This window comes from Balaenoptera physalus (genome assembly GCF_965194825.1).
Source record: "Balaenoptera physalus genome assembly, chromosome: 2".
Taxonomy (NCBI): Eukaryota; Metazoa; Chordata; class Mammalia; order Artiodactyla; family Balaenopteridae; genus Balaenoptera; species Balaenoptera physalus.
Window position 1 is genome coordinate 101,894,998 of NC_138883.1, and position 15,290 is coordinate 101,910,287.

General features: G+C 40.9%; 1 protein-coding gene across 2 annotated transcripts in view; it reads right to left on the reverse strand.

Annotated features, from left to right (window-relative positions):
* MNS1 (meiosis specific nuclear structural 1) overlaps nt 1-14,564 on the reverse strand; it is an 87,336-nt gene extending 72,772 nt beyond the window's left edge. Inside the window, exons 1-3 of one of the 2 annotated variants that reach the window (XM_082446197.1) lie at nt 13,969-14,564; nt 13,681-13,785; nt 12,068-12,242 (exon numbers count right to left, since the gene is read on the reverse strand). In XM_082446197.1, coding sequence (XP_082302323.1) covers nt 12,068-12,242; nt 13,681-13,785; nt 13,969-14,480 — 792 coding nt within the window. In that variant the 5' untranslated portion in view covers nt 14,481-14,564. Of the gene's footprint in view, nt 1-12,067; nt 12,243-13,680; nt 13,786-13,968 lie in introns of those variants that run through there. The other variant, XM_082446199.1, reaches the window with a different exon arrangement.
* Between the last annotated feature and the right edge of the window lie 726 nt (nt 14,565-15,290).

The following is a 15,290-nucleotide window of genomic DNA, read 5'->3' on the forward strand; positions in this document are numbered from 1 at the left end:
CGGGAGAGCGAGGGCTCAGCATGAATGCTGCTGAGATCCAAACGCACAGCAACTGGAGGTTCTTGGACACCCACGACCCTTGCAGCAGGTTCTCTTAAAGGGAGATTTGAGCAGAACACCTCGTGGCTGCCACACTGACACAAGGCATGCCTCCATGCTTCCCACAATTACAGTAGCTGTCTCATTTCCGCTGATCTTCTCATATGTCATCTTTGTTATCATAGCTACCCGACTGATAACTTCTCCAAAAATACTCTACATACCAGCTTTTTCTACTTACGTCTTACAGTCAGGCCCATAGAATCCTTAAGGGATGGCATGGCTTGCAAGTTACCATCAGGATTAGGTGTCACTCACACCGTCAAATTGGGACCCCTGTTTTTCCACAAGTCCACAAAGGGCTGCTCCTCTGTCTCCAGGAGTGTGTAGACGAGGACATGGCCCCTCCCCACTCCCCCTTTGCTGCATAAACATTATGGAGCAGGCTTCAAATTTTAAAAACGGAGGCTTGGAAATCCTTCCAAGGAGACATTCATGAGATGAATTGCCAGAAAAACCCATGTTCAAATAATATTTCATGATCAGATGCAAAGTAACTCATAAAAGCTTTAAGGATGCAATATGAACCTATTTACAGGACTCAGTGGCAAGGACAGACTGTATCTTTGACCTTGAACAAATCGTTTAACCTCCCTGATGTGTGTTTCCTCGTCTATAAAATGAACAGAGTAGTCTAGATGATCCTTGAGGCCTCTTCTAGCACTAACATTGTATGAAATAAAAGTCAGCTTAGAGATTAATTGGGTTTCTCAGCCTCAAGCAATTAATTACAGTCTCTGCCCTTTAACAGACCCATCACAGAAGGAAATTAGATTCAACTGACAGATTCTAATCGTCACCAATTCATGTTGATTTTAAGTTCAACACTATTTCTTAAGATTTGCAAATTAATCCTTTCAAAACAGGTTCAATAGCTTCCTGGGCAAGGAATTTGACTTGAAAGATATATTTTAATACTAAGGCCGTTCTTTTCCATTAAAAAAAAAAAGTCTTTGTGCTGACATTTTTTTTTTTTTTTTTTGCATTCAGAACCTCAGCAGAAACTCTACCAGAGTTTTATAAAATAATAGACAGTGGTTTTGTGAAATTCTTTGCCAATTTCTGAAGTGCTCAAGGACATCTGATCAGGGATTTTAGTTCTGTCCACACCTACTTCATCTAATTCCACTGTGTTTTTCTTATTCTTCTTTGGCTTCTGAGTTTCCATAAATAGTCTTTACCTTGGGTCAACATTGAATTACTAGTAGAAAAGATGTTGGAAAATTTTCTAGCAAAAAAATAAACAAAAACAAACAAACAAAAAAACCCCCACAGTTTCGATTTCCTGTTAATAAGGAAATATTTTATGTTATCCTCCTTTTAACATCTATTCATTTAAACAATGCTTTATTTTCCTACTTTTCCCTTAAATATTACAGTCATATCTAGTTTAGATTTTAAAACTTAAATCCCACAACTTTTAGTTTCTTGAACTTTTATTGCTGGTATCTAGTTTCTACTTTTATATCGTGTCCACTTGCATTGGTAATATTTCTGACATACAGAAAGGTATGGAGAATAATATGACACCCATGTTTTCATACAACATAAGAAAAACTATGGAAGCTGTTTTGTGCACTTGTAAACATCACCCTGTCTTATTTTGTCCTTCTAGAGATAACACTATTCTGTATTTAATAGCATTTATCATTCTCATGCATGTCTTTATACTTTTAATACCATGAATCAATTCAATCTCTGAAAAAAATGTGATATTATTTTGCATGCTTTAATGATAAAACTGAGCCATACTTCTGCAAATAGCTTTTAATTCCACATTGTGCTTGTGAAATTACATGGTAGTACACATACATCTACTTTGTTTTCTCCAAGCTCTGGCTTATATTTTTACTTTCTCTAAGATCCCTTTTAATGCACAGAAATTTTAAGTCCAATGTAGTCAAACTTATCAATTGTTTCCTTTATGTCTTATGGGGGGGTTGCCTTATTTAAACAATCCTTTAATAATGTGAGTTCATAAAGCTTTTCATGATCCATCTATAATTCACCTAGAATTTACATATCTTTTATATAATGTGATATAAGTATACAATTTGATTATTCTTTGGTCCATATGGAAAACCATTGTCCCAGCATCATTGTCTTTTCCTAATAATTTACAATGCACCAATTTCATGGTTTTAATTACTATATGTTTCCTATAATACTTTTATATAATACTATTATTATGTAAAATTATAATAATATTTGACCAGATTTGCTGTTCTTCAAACTTCCTTGGCTATTCTCTGCCCTCAGTTCATATATATATAAACTTAGATTTCCCTTGCCAAGTTCCATGAAATAAAAAAAACTGATTGGAATTTCATTGAATCTGTGGATCAATTTGGAGAAAACCCTATGTCTTTATCATAGTATGTTCTCCCATCCATGTACATGGTACATCTCTAGAATGTCTTTTTAAAAATCTTTTAATTAAGTTTTGTTATTTTCTCTATAAAGATCTTGTGCCTCTTTTTGTTAGGTTTATTCCTAGTTATTTTAAATTCTTTGCTGCTGTCACAAATAATATCTATATCATTTAAGGTCCAAGTAGGAAAGAGCAGCTCATTTGGGCCATTTACAAAGATGTAAGCAGGGTTTAAGGAAACCAGAAATTGTACAGTACTGAGGGGAACTGTTACCACTCCTAACCCTAAAGGCAAGGAGAAGAGGCAATTTTCCAGAACCCAAAGTAAAAAACTGCTACTTTGATGGGAGCTGGGACCTTTGGTCAAGGGATACAGCCAGCCAGGAACAACCTCAAAGGAAGAGAGGTGAGGCAATATAATCCCCATCCTCTTTCACCCTTCCTTGATCTCCCGCTGCTTAAACTAATGAGAAGCCAAAGAACAAGGGAGCCTCTTATCACAAGTCAATAAGGCATTACCAAGCATGGACAAGAGTAGAGAGTAAATCTGGAGGGACAAATAGACATCCAGCACTGTATCTTTTACAAAATTAATTTTCTGCTTATTGCTGTTATATAAGAATGCAAATTGTTTCTGCATATTGACTTTATATCCACTAGTCTTTCTGAATTTCATTTAAAATTATAATCATTTATCTGTTATCTCTTGAGTTTCCATGTTTATAAACATTTTTTTGCTTTTCTTTCCTCTCCTTACACCATTAAAAATTTTGCCTTCCTTATTGAACTGGCTAGAACCTACAATAAAATGACAAATAGAAGAACTAATAGGGGCAACCTTAACTTATATGTTTGACATCTCACCCCTAAGTATGATGTTTGCTGCAGATTTTGTTTGTTTTTTGCTTTATTATTGCAAAAGCATTATATGTACATTGTTAGAAAGTAAGAATATAGATAACTAAATATAAGTACAGAACACTATATTTCTTTACCCAGAGATTATGACTATTAACACTTTAGTGAGCCATGCACATATATACTTACAGATTTTTAACAGAAATTATACTGTATATGCTGTAATATAAAAGTTACACATTGGAAACTGCTTTTCACATTGTAGGTGTTTTATTCCCTTGTTTGTGAAGAGTTTTAATCCTGAATGGGAATTTAGTTTTATGAATTGGACCCTTCCCTTATACCATACACAAAAATTAATCCAAAATGAATCAAAGACCTAAACGTAAGAGCTAAAACTGTAAAATTCATAGAAGAAAACACAGGGTAAAAAGTTCATGACATTAGATTTGACAGTGTTTTCTTGGACATTACCAAAAGCCCAGGTAACAAAAGAAAAAATAGATAAATTGGACTACGTAAAAATAAAAATCTTCTGTGCATCAAAAGACACAATCAACAGAGTGAAAAGTCAATCCAGCGAATGGGAGAAAATATTTACAAATAATATATCTGATAAGGGGTCAATATGCAGAATATATAAAGAACTCATACAATTCAACACAACAAAAACCCAACCAATTTTGAAAATGGGCAAAGGATATGAATAGACACTTCAAGGAGATACAAATGGCCAACAAGCACATGAAAAGATGCTCAGCATTACTAATCATTAGGGAAATGAAAATCAAAACCACAGTGTGATATCATCTCACACCTAGTAGGATAACTACTATTAAAAAAACAAAACAAGGAAACAACAATTGTTGGAAAGGATGTGGAGAAATCAGAACTCTTGTGTTGGTGGGAATATAAAATGGTGTAGCTGCCATGGAAAACAGTTTGGTTCTTCCTTAAAAAAATTAAAATAGAATTACCATACAATCCAGCAATCCTACTTTTGGGCATATACCCAAAATAACTGAAGGCAGGTTTTGAAGAGATATTTGTACACCCAAATTCATAGCAGCATTATTCACAATAGCCAAAAGGTGAAAGAAGCCCAAGTGTCCACAGATGGATGAATGGATAAACAAAATGTGACATATATATTCGAGGGAATATTATTCACCTTTAAAAAGAAATTAAACTCTGACACATGCTACAACCTGGATGAACACTGAAGACATTGTGCTAAGTGAAATAAGCCACTCACAAAAGGACAAATACTGTCTGATTCCACTTGCATGAGATACCTAGAATAGTCAAAGTCATAAAGCCAAAAAGTAGAATGGTGGTTGCCAGGGCCTGGGGAAGAGACAAGAGCAGGGAGTTATTGTTTAATGCGCACAGACTTTTCAGTTTTGCAAGAAGAAAAGAGTTTGGGAGATGGATGGTGGTGATGGTTGCATAACAATGTGAATATACTTATGCCAATGAACTATACACTAAAAAATGGTTAAGATGGTAAATTTCATGTTATGTTTATTTTACTACCAAAAAAAATGTGCAGGTGAATGAATCACACTCTCTAGATGGTCTGATTCAGGAGGTTATGGGTAGAGCCCTGCATTTCCCTCTCACGGTCTTCACAGAAAAGCCAAAACAAATTATTTGAGATTCCCTTAAGTGAAAGGAAGTAGGATGGAAGAAGCAATAGAAGAATGCAGTATAAATAAATAAAAAACTAAACCTGATTCCTTTCATTTCTACTGGATGCTAATCTTTCCGGATGCCTTCAGTGAAACCTTGACTTTATATTTTAGAAATTATTCTCACGTGTACCGGGCAAGATACCAAAGCCTTTACCAACACTGTTATAATTTCAGAGAGAAGCGATGGTTTTCATTTTAACTTCCCTTTTCTCTCTATTCCATTTTTCCTTTTTCTGATTATTGCAGCTTGATTTTCTTGTGTTTCATTTTAAATAAATAAAACTTAACTCCTCAAACTTTCTTAAAGCTTGATGTCTAGAAACAGATCCACAAATTGTATCATTTATTCAGGTTGCATTTATACCTGTAGCTAACTTTCTTCCAATCAGAGAAACTATATTACTGGTAATCACATTGCCCTTAGGGTCATTGTCTCCCACTACTGACTACAACAATCTTTTAGCATCCCTTAGCAAATGTGTCAAGTGGATGCTTGTCAGAGATAACAGAAACTTTACCAAAATGCTATGGAGATGTGGTCCCAACTCTAAGGAAGCATAGAGTTCAGTTCATTCAGACACATGAATGTAAAGTATAAAAATAATACACATTTTCAATAGAATTTTGAAAGACATTTGCCTGTTAACCGTTTTTATCCTCCTCCTTTTACCTCCACTCAGAACACCCACCTACTACCTAATTGGTTCATAGTGGTCCTTCAATAAATATTTGTTGAGTGAATAAAGATGGAGCAAATTCAACTAGAAAAGACAACATGATATGGAAGAAACACTTCTCTTAAACATAAAAATCAACAGGCATTCTAACATAGAAGTTAAAAATTTCCAAATAAAATACCTAGATTAAGGAATACGTATGCTAGAAACGTTTTAGGTTTTACAGAGACCCATTTTTCCTACCCAGTTAATAATACCTTAGTGGAGCAGAGCCTAAGCTGGCTACCAGATCAAAATTTAAAATTCTGTTCTTAAGTTTTATAATGCTTTCTTGTAAGAAAAGCAGGTTGTTGAGTTTGGTGAGTCTACATCTTGTTCTGCTCAGCTAGGGAAGGCTTTTTGGTATAGGAAAATACAATTCCTTGACTGACTTATATCTTTTGTGATTGACAGAAATGACTATTCCTGGACTCGCAATGACAGCAATGGCCACTCCTAACTTAACATTTAATATTACCTTTGCTACCAATAAATTATCTAATCCAGCTCCCACAGTTAGATCTAACTTTAAAGAGGGAATCTATCTCACTGGTTTCAACTCTGCATGGAAACTTCTTTGTTGCTATTTTATTTACTTAATTGTATATATTAAAAAAATTAGCAGTTCAACCAAATCTATCTGCCCCTTTCTTTGTCCCAGAAATTGTCCAAGTGACTCTCAACCTAATCTTATACCTGTGAACTCATTCTGCACAAACAATAATACCTAATATTTACTGGTTTTACTATGCACCATCAGCACTTCACATGTATTGTCTAATTATTTTAACAAATCTAGGAGTAGGAGCTCTGGTCATTGTAAATTTAGAGAGGAAGAAACTAAGGATCAGAGCAGATAGTTTAGGATGCCTAACATAATACAACTACTAAGTTATGAAGCCAGGATTTCAGAGTCACATGCCAAGCCACTGGACTATACTGCCATCCAAACAAAAACACTGAGTAGAGCCTCCCTAGCAATAAACCAAAGCTGCAAGGAAAAAAGTGAACTTCCCTCATCATCCTCAGATGCTGGGAGTAGTGCAGGGAGAGGGATATAGGCCCATGATGCACCTGATACCAACTCCCAGTCCCAACCACAATATTAGAATTCCAGACAAGTAGACCATCTCAAATAAGAATCTATTATTTGCTTAATGCTCGCTGGGACACGTGTTGAACTTACTAAGTATAACTTCTTTGCTCTTTCATGTCCATGTTTTTGCAGAGATGAACAAGGTATAATTTAGTCTTATTTCAGAGACCAAATTTGCCAGATTGAAAAACCATAGCAGAAAGAAGGTCCTTTTGTCTTTGTCCGTGGGCTAGGCCTGAGCAATAAAGCCAACAATCATGGGTCCTTATTGCCTCACTTACATGATAAGAATCATCTTTTTTTCCTTTAGGTGGGTCGTCTCAGTTTTATTTCCCAACTCTGAGCCGCAGAACACATTAATTCTCAATTACGCTTACTCAGGGCCCCAATTGGCAGTCCTTACACAGACAAAACTATAATGGGAAGCCTGGGTAATTAGTTCCTCCAACATCATCTAGGTTGAGGGTTTTATTTATTTTGTTTATTTATTTATTTTAAAGAAAATTCTGGGACATGGATTCAAATGAGTCTGCAGGATTAATGAGAGTCGAATCTTACTTTTCTAATCATCCGGACTGGCCACTGCAGATGGCCAAGAAACGATCTGAGAACCCTCGTACATCCTGTGAGTGCTTCACAAAATGTCAAATAAGAATGACAACAACATCAAAAAACAAAGTTCTCGTCCGCATATGAATATAGCACATGTTATGGACAGAAAAGTGAAAGTATTTCAGAAGCACAGCATGAACAAGAAAAGATTCCTCAGTAGTAAAGCCAATTCAGTGGAGGGAGATTCTTAGTACATAATTAATCAAACTGCCTTGCAATAGATACCCAGAATAATGTTAGCAACCAAAAAGCGACATCAACATGAAAACACTAGGTGTAATGGATGCTGTGTCGTGTTGCCCAGATCTGTATTCTGGTCTAAGGACTTATTTTCCTAGATGCTAGGAGCGCTGTCACTAGATAACCCTCAGCTGTCAGTCCTCTCCAGAAACTGCCCTTGGCCACACAGCCCCCCTCTCTCACAGGGGATCAGCTTGCATCCAGTGTCTGTCTGATGTGGGAGTTTGAAACCCTAGCTTCCTCACTGCAAGGGGAGTCAACTCTAAAAGGCCATCCCAGCTCTTCTGAAGAGCTCTCCAGGGGCTGAGCTGAGGCCTTTGTGGAAGCTGCACTGATCTCAGCTTTTCCCTCTGCCCAGTCCTGCCTCCTTCCCTTCCACAAATGTTGATCTCAAGAGTGCTCCCTGCTACCTGCTCTGCATGCTAATCTCCATCTCTGAGTCTACTTCTCAGGGAACCCAAATTTGAATACTAGGGAAATTAAATTCTTTGTTTCTAACGTGTTATTAAAATATAAGTATTACCTTATAATAAGAAAATGTTTTCAACTGGCATTTAAGAATACTATAACATATTGTTTAGGCATTTAAAAAATCACTATTTTCTTAAGGATAGAGGTTGGGCTGGTTGATTTACTGTGATAGAAAAACAATCAGGAGGGTAGACTACCAAACTGTCAAGTCCCCCTGTGCAGGAAATTATACTGGGGATTGCGGAGTGGAATAGGAAGTACACAGGAGAGGGAGAGATTAGGAGGTTGCTAGTCCCATTGGAATCCACACAGAAAGTCTTTTGTTAAGGCCTATAGCAATCCAGCTTTCTATAGGACTGATTGCCTCCAGTGACTCTGTCAAAGGCATTATAGCACGGTGGAGAAAACTTAGTATGGCCATCGGCTGCCTTCCCTCTGCTCTTAGTCCCTTCTGTTCTTGGTCTGATCTCTCAGAAAATCCTTTTTCCCGAATCTTTTATTAGCCAACAGACACATGCTGAAGGCATTTGAATCTTGGTAGAGAATTCAAGAGGAGGTGAAAACCTTCCAACACAGAGGCATGAATCTGAATTGCCAATGGGAGAGTTTCAGACACCATGACTAGAGGAAGGAAGGAAGTTTAGGGCAGACAGCCTGCCTACCGGCTAAGGCAGAGACTCTCCTAAAACACCTTTGACAGAGTCTTGAATTAACTATGCCTCGTGCTGAGATTGTTCATCTACCTCACAGTGACAACTTGGTGGTACAGTCTGCTTCACTATCAGTTTGAATTCCAAGTCTGGATTTAACAATTCATTCAACAGATAATTATTGAGAAACTACTGGTAATAAAACAAAACAGACAAGTCCCCTGTCTCCTACTGGGAGGGGGGCGGGGAGACAGAAATAAACAAATACCATGATTTCAGATAATAATAAGAGCTAAGAAGAGAATAAAGCAAGGTTAAAATAGAGGACCACTGGGCGGAGGGATACTGACCATTTCAGCTGTGAGAGGCTAGGTCAGCAAAGACTCTTTTAAAGAGATAGCATGTGAGCAGAGATCTGAACGGTGTAAGCATCAAGCCACATGAAGATTCAGGCAAAGAGCTTCCGAGGCAAAGGCTATCACAAACAGCCAAAAGGAGGTACAGCGGGAACAGAGTGAATGAAGGAGAGAGTGAGGGAGAGGTTGGATAGTAGGAAAGGTCAGATCACAAAGAACCTTGAAGGCCAGACTAGAGAGTTTGAATTTTGTTCTATATATAATAGGAAGCCACTGGGCAGATTTTTAAAGAGGAAGAAATATGATATGATGTAAGTTTTTGAAGCGCCCTTTAAGGGCTGTGTGAGCTGTAAAGCAGCAAGAGTGAAGTCAGGAAGAACAGTCGGGAAGCCACGGCTGTGGAACAGTGAGGGCTGAGAATGGTGGTGGCAGAGGTGATGGGAAGTGGTTGGGTCTATAATGTAATTTAGAAATAAAACTATCAGGATTTGATGATGGATTAGATGTGGGGAATGACAAAAACATTTACTCAGGGACTTCCCTGGTGGCACAGTGGTTAAGAATCTGCCTGCCAGTGCAGGGGACACGGGTTCGATCCCTGGTCCAGGAACATCCCACATGCCGCGGAGCAACTAAGCCCGTGCGCCACAACTACTGAGCCTGCGCTCTAGAGCCCGCGAGCCACAACTACTGAGCTCGAGTGCCACAACTACTGAAACCCACGTGCCTAGAGCCTGTGCTCTGCAACAAGAGAAGCCACCCGATGAGAAGCCCGCGCACCACAACAAAGAGTAGCCCCCGCTCGCCACAACTAGAGAAAAGCCCATGCGCAGCAACAAACACCCAAGGCAGCCAAAAATAAAAATAAATAAATAAATAAATTTATTAAAAAAAAAAAAAAGAGTTCATGTACCACAATGTTCATTGCAGCACTATTTACAATAGCCAGTACATGGAAGCAACCTAAGTGTCCATCGACAGATGAATGGATAAAGAAGATGTGGTACATATAAACAATGGAATATTACTCAGCCATAAAAAGAAACGAAATTGAGTTATTTGTAGTGAGGTGGATGGACCTAGAGACTATCATACAGAGTGAAGTAAGACAGAAAGAGAAAAACAAATACCGTACGCTAACACGTATATATGGAATCTAAAAAGAAAAAAAGATTCTGAATAACCTAGGAGCAGGACAGGAATAAAGACGCAGACGTAGAGAATGGACTTGAGTACTCGGGGGAGGGGGAAGGGTAAGCTGGGACAAAGTGAGAGAGTGGCATGGACATATATACACTACCAAATGTAAAATAGATAGCTAGTGGGAAGCAGCTGCATAGCACAGGGAGATCAGCTTGGTGCTTTGAGTCCAACTAGAGGGGTGGGATAGGGAGGGTGGGAGGGAGACTCAAGAGGGAGTTGATATGGGGATATATGTATATGTATAGCTGATTCACTTTGTTATACAGCAGAAACTAACACACCATTATAAAGCAATTATACTCCAATAAAGATGTTAAAAAAAAAAAAAGCTCCTGGTGATTCTTATGTGCAGCTAAGACTTAGAACCATTGATTTAAAGATTGGGAATAGGAGGTTAAGCCAAAATGCCTAGAATGAAAGGGGCCATCAGTAAGGTAGGAAGAAAACCAGCAGAGTAATGTCTTGGAAGTTAAGTGAAGGGTATGTTCCAAGAATGAAATGGTCAACTGTGTCAAATGCTGATGAGAAGTTATCAGCATTGAGAGGGAAGACAGGGCAAGGGTTGGGTGATCTAAATGTGAAAATTTCTGGTGGGGCTGTGGGGATGAAGCCCTGCCTGGCATGGAGAGTGAGGAAGTAGAGACAGACGCTATGTCCTGTGTTCCCTCTGCCCCAGGACCACCCAAGTCCTGGGCTCCGATCCAGGGACTCTGGCTGCCCCTTGCCCAGCAGCTTGGATATCCAGTGCCCCTCAAATGATACCATCTCAACTACTTACTCATTCAGCCAGGCAACACTGACTCCACAACCTCATTCAATACCTGCTGAGCACTTGCATGTGCTAGTCATTGTTAGGCAGTGGGGATAGAAAGTCAAATAAGATACACTTCTTGCTCCCATGGAATTTTCAATCCATTGAGGAAGAGAGTGACAGATAATTACAACAAAGTAGTCATCTTGATTCTACATCCACCGTGTCTATCTACTTTCCATTCCCATTTCCACTAACCTAGTTTAGGCCTTGAAAATGAGTAACAGTGTCCTAAGCAGTCTCCCTATATCCAGTCTCTCCCTTCTTGCTAATCTAGTTTAAACACTGCTGCCAAATTCCTTTTCCTAAAGCACAACTCTGTTCATGTCATTCATTAATTGTGGAAGCATACATTTAGCACCTACTAAATACAAAAAGAAATTCAGTCTTCCCTCCTGTGATGTTAGGGTCAATTTCTAGTTCCAAAATCCTGATTTTGTAATCTCAATCAGAAGTAACCATAGCAGTTACCTAGTCCATGCATGAATCCTCTTTACGAATCTCTACAAATCGTAAGTGGATAGGTGGATAAAAGCACATCCAGTTGGTCCTTAAACCTCCAAGGATGGAGAATTCACTTTTGAAAAAGAGTTCAATACATGTTCAAGAATTTGGAAATTTTTAATAAATTCTTCCTTTGTAGTGCTTCCTGCTTACTGGTTAGAGTACAAGCTTTTTGGCCAGCATTCAAGGTCTGCTATAATTTGACCCTGAGGCATTCTGGTCTTAGCTTCTAATATTCTCCTTCATGTTTTCTTCCCTGAATGTGCTTTCACACCACCACACTTTCCCCTATTCCCTCATATCCAGATCCTTCAAGATGGGGCTCAAGTACCACCTTCTCCATAAAACCACCCTGAGGCCCTCAGCAGACCTATCATCTCCCTCACCTGAGATCCCTCAGGCTTATTTTTACCTTCCTCGTGGGTTTCTCCCTTTGATGATTGGGGCACGACTCCTATTTTCCATGCTTCACTGAAAGGTCTGTGAGAGCTGGGCCCATCTCTTGGGCACCTCTGTCTCCTGCAGTGCCCAGCACAGTGACTTGGAAGTTTCATTAGACACCTGTGGGATGAATAAAGCAGCAATTCTCTGGATCTGTTTCCCACTTTGTGCAAGAAGGAAGCTATATTAGCTTTCCTACTGACTCTAATATTCTGATTCCCAAATTTAAAGTAAGTATTAGATACTTATTGCATGACTGATATTGTGGGATTTTTTTTTTTGGCAGGGGGTTGGTAAAGACTTGAAAGAATTAACTTATAAACAGAATATGATAAAATGTTAGTTGTAAGCAACAGAAAATAACAAAGGAGTTCATGGAGGGAGGAGATGCATGTGGTCAAGAGTCACCCTGGAAGGTTAAGAGGAAGAGAAGTTCCTTTAAACCTGGCTTTGAATCTCCATATAAATAGATGCCTCAGGTCCTGGACGTTTGAAGCCTGAAACAAAGGCTGAGTCAGGCAGGGAGCCACGGCCTGCAGACTGGAGAGAAAGCTTCCGGGCTCAGTCAGCCTTGGGTTCACAGATTCTACATTTGCTTAGTAGATTGAGAAGGATACTCTTTATCATACATTCAAATGCTTCCATAGGACAATTTCTAAAATGAAAATTATTTTGAGTCTATTTTCAGTTTTTACTGGTGTTAAACCTCTTTTGAGGAGATCAGTATTAAGTACTTAACGTCTGCACATTTTATGTCATTTTTGTCTTTGAATATCTCCTGAAGCTTAACCGTGAGCTAACGGGGGTTTGGGGGGCTGGAAGTAGAGAAGGATCAGGTGAAACCCTGTCCAATGACCTCCCTGCTTGCTCAGACTGAAGCTGGGGCGGTCTGTGACCACTGGTTCCCAGGGCTGTCATATCATCAGGCCAGGAGACCAGAGTTTGCTGCCTACACGTTCAAATATGAGGCCTTTGCGGCAGATTACAGCAAAGAAGTCACCCCTCTAGCCTTTTCCCTCAGTCCAAATCCACAGACAGCCCTAAGCGAGGCGGTTTTTAAAGTACCTGGAAGTTCGGAGGCAGCAATGTGAGCTCAGTCTGGCCAGCAGCAGCACTGCCAGTGCCTGCCAGACAGACGGACATGAAGACGGAGGCCCCCATCCATGGGCAGGTGATAAGAATGAGGTGTAGTTGGAAGGTGGAAAAAGGGAAACTGGGTACAGCCCTCATGTACTGTCCTACCTCAAACAGGGTGACATTAAACAGTGTGAAACGCACATCTACCAAAGGATTAGAAGTGAATCGTATATTTTTGCCATATCTAAATGTTTACTTAAACTAAATTTGGGGATAGAGGAACTTAAATAAAAGGTAAAAAGGATATCATACCTCTAAAGAATTAGTGACTTAAAGCCTGCCCAGGCCAAAGGGACAAGAAGCCTCAGAGCCAAGAGGGAGGACATTAGGGTACCCTGGCTTGGAGCATCTTCCCACCCTACCTACCCCCACGTTGCCACCAGACAGAAACCTAAACAGTCAGAAGGCAGGAAGGCCTCACCGGCTGCTGGAGTGCCCAAGAGGCTGCCTTTTCATCCAGATGCCACTTGCAGAACTCCCCTTGATGTGGCGGTTAAGTTGGAGACAGGAAGCTGCAGATCCAGGCCTAGAGGGGAGAATGGAGAGGAAATTGTGGGACAGGCTTTTAAACTAAGAAGAGAAGCACGTTACCCAGCACCTCTCTGCTCTGTTCTGTTCCCCGGGCTGCTGTGCTGGCATCCTGACCCTTTCCCTCTCTCCCTAAATCCAAAGGGAATAAGCGACAGGAGACAAAAGAAAGCAAGCAGACCTGGAGAGGAGCTGGCTTTGGCCACTGCACAGGCCCAGGGAGGGGAAGCCGGGTGAGCAGAGGCGCCAGCAGGGCTGAAGCCGCTGCTCCGGTGGATGGGGGAGGGCGGAACTGGGTCGCAGGCAGCGTCGGGGAGAGTGAGCCTTCCGTGCAGGCGGGAGGGCGGGGCGGAGCCATCTGAAGGCAGCGTTAGGGGCGAGCTGGGGCCCCAGTGCGGAGGGCTCGGAAGCTCCTGGCCTGTGCGTTCCGAGCTCGCTCGACCACTCCCCTCTTCTCCCAGAAACAGGCCCAGCCTGGCTTCCCTCCTGGGAAGAGCAAACCCGGGGGGCGGAGCGGAGGCGGAGTCGAGACAGAAGTGGGCCGCACCTGTCCCCCCTCCAGGGGCGCGATAACCAGGCCAGGCCCGGGCAGAGCAGAAACTCACAGCACGTTTGGGCAGAGGGGCGTTGGGCACAGCTGGGCTTTGGTCTAGGACCCTGGGGCTGGGGCCACCCGAGAAGGTCAGAGCGCATCTCAGCTGCCAAAGGCAAGTCGGACTACAAGCTTCCCTGCCCTTGGTGGGGGGAAGAGGGGGCAATTAGAACTGAGAAACAAGAAGAGAGAGGCAGCCCTCTTTGGGTGTGGAGAGCTGAGAGCCACGTCAAGAGGAGCTCTGATTCTGGTGGACGGTCGTGTCCTCCTTCAGCAAACCCTCAGGAGGCTCAGCGTGGACGGCAGCCACAATCACAGTTGTCCCAGCGGACTCCTGTGGCTGGTGTTGAGTTGGATGTAAAGCTTGGTGAAGAAGGCCACAGCGCGTTCATACTTGAATACCCTTCCCCCATTCCCGCAGAGCACATCCTTCAACATGGAATTCAGCTGCCACCTTCTCCATAAAATCACCCTGAGTCTTTAAATGACCCATCATCTCCCTCACCTGAGATCCCCCCTCAGACTTATTTTACCTTCCTCCTGGATTTCGCCCTTTGGTGATTGGGGCACAACTCCTATTTTCCATGCCTCACTGAAAGGTCGGTGAGAGCTGGGCCCATCTCTTGGGCACCTCTGTCTCCTGCACAGTGCCCAGCACAGTGACTTGAAAGTTTCATTAGACACCTGTGGGATGAATAAAGCAGCAATTCTCTGGATCTGTGTACTATTCTTTGAAAGAAGGAAGCTATACTTACATTTTCTACAAGCTCTTATTTTCTGATTCCCAATTAGATTAAGTATTAGACACCTGCTGCACACCTGATACTGTGTCTCTCTCATTTCAAAGAAGCGAAAGACACAAATGTGGTTTTGTTGTGGTAGCTCAATGTACCAGGAGCAATTAGATTACG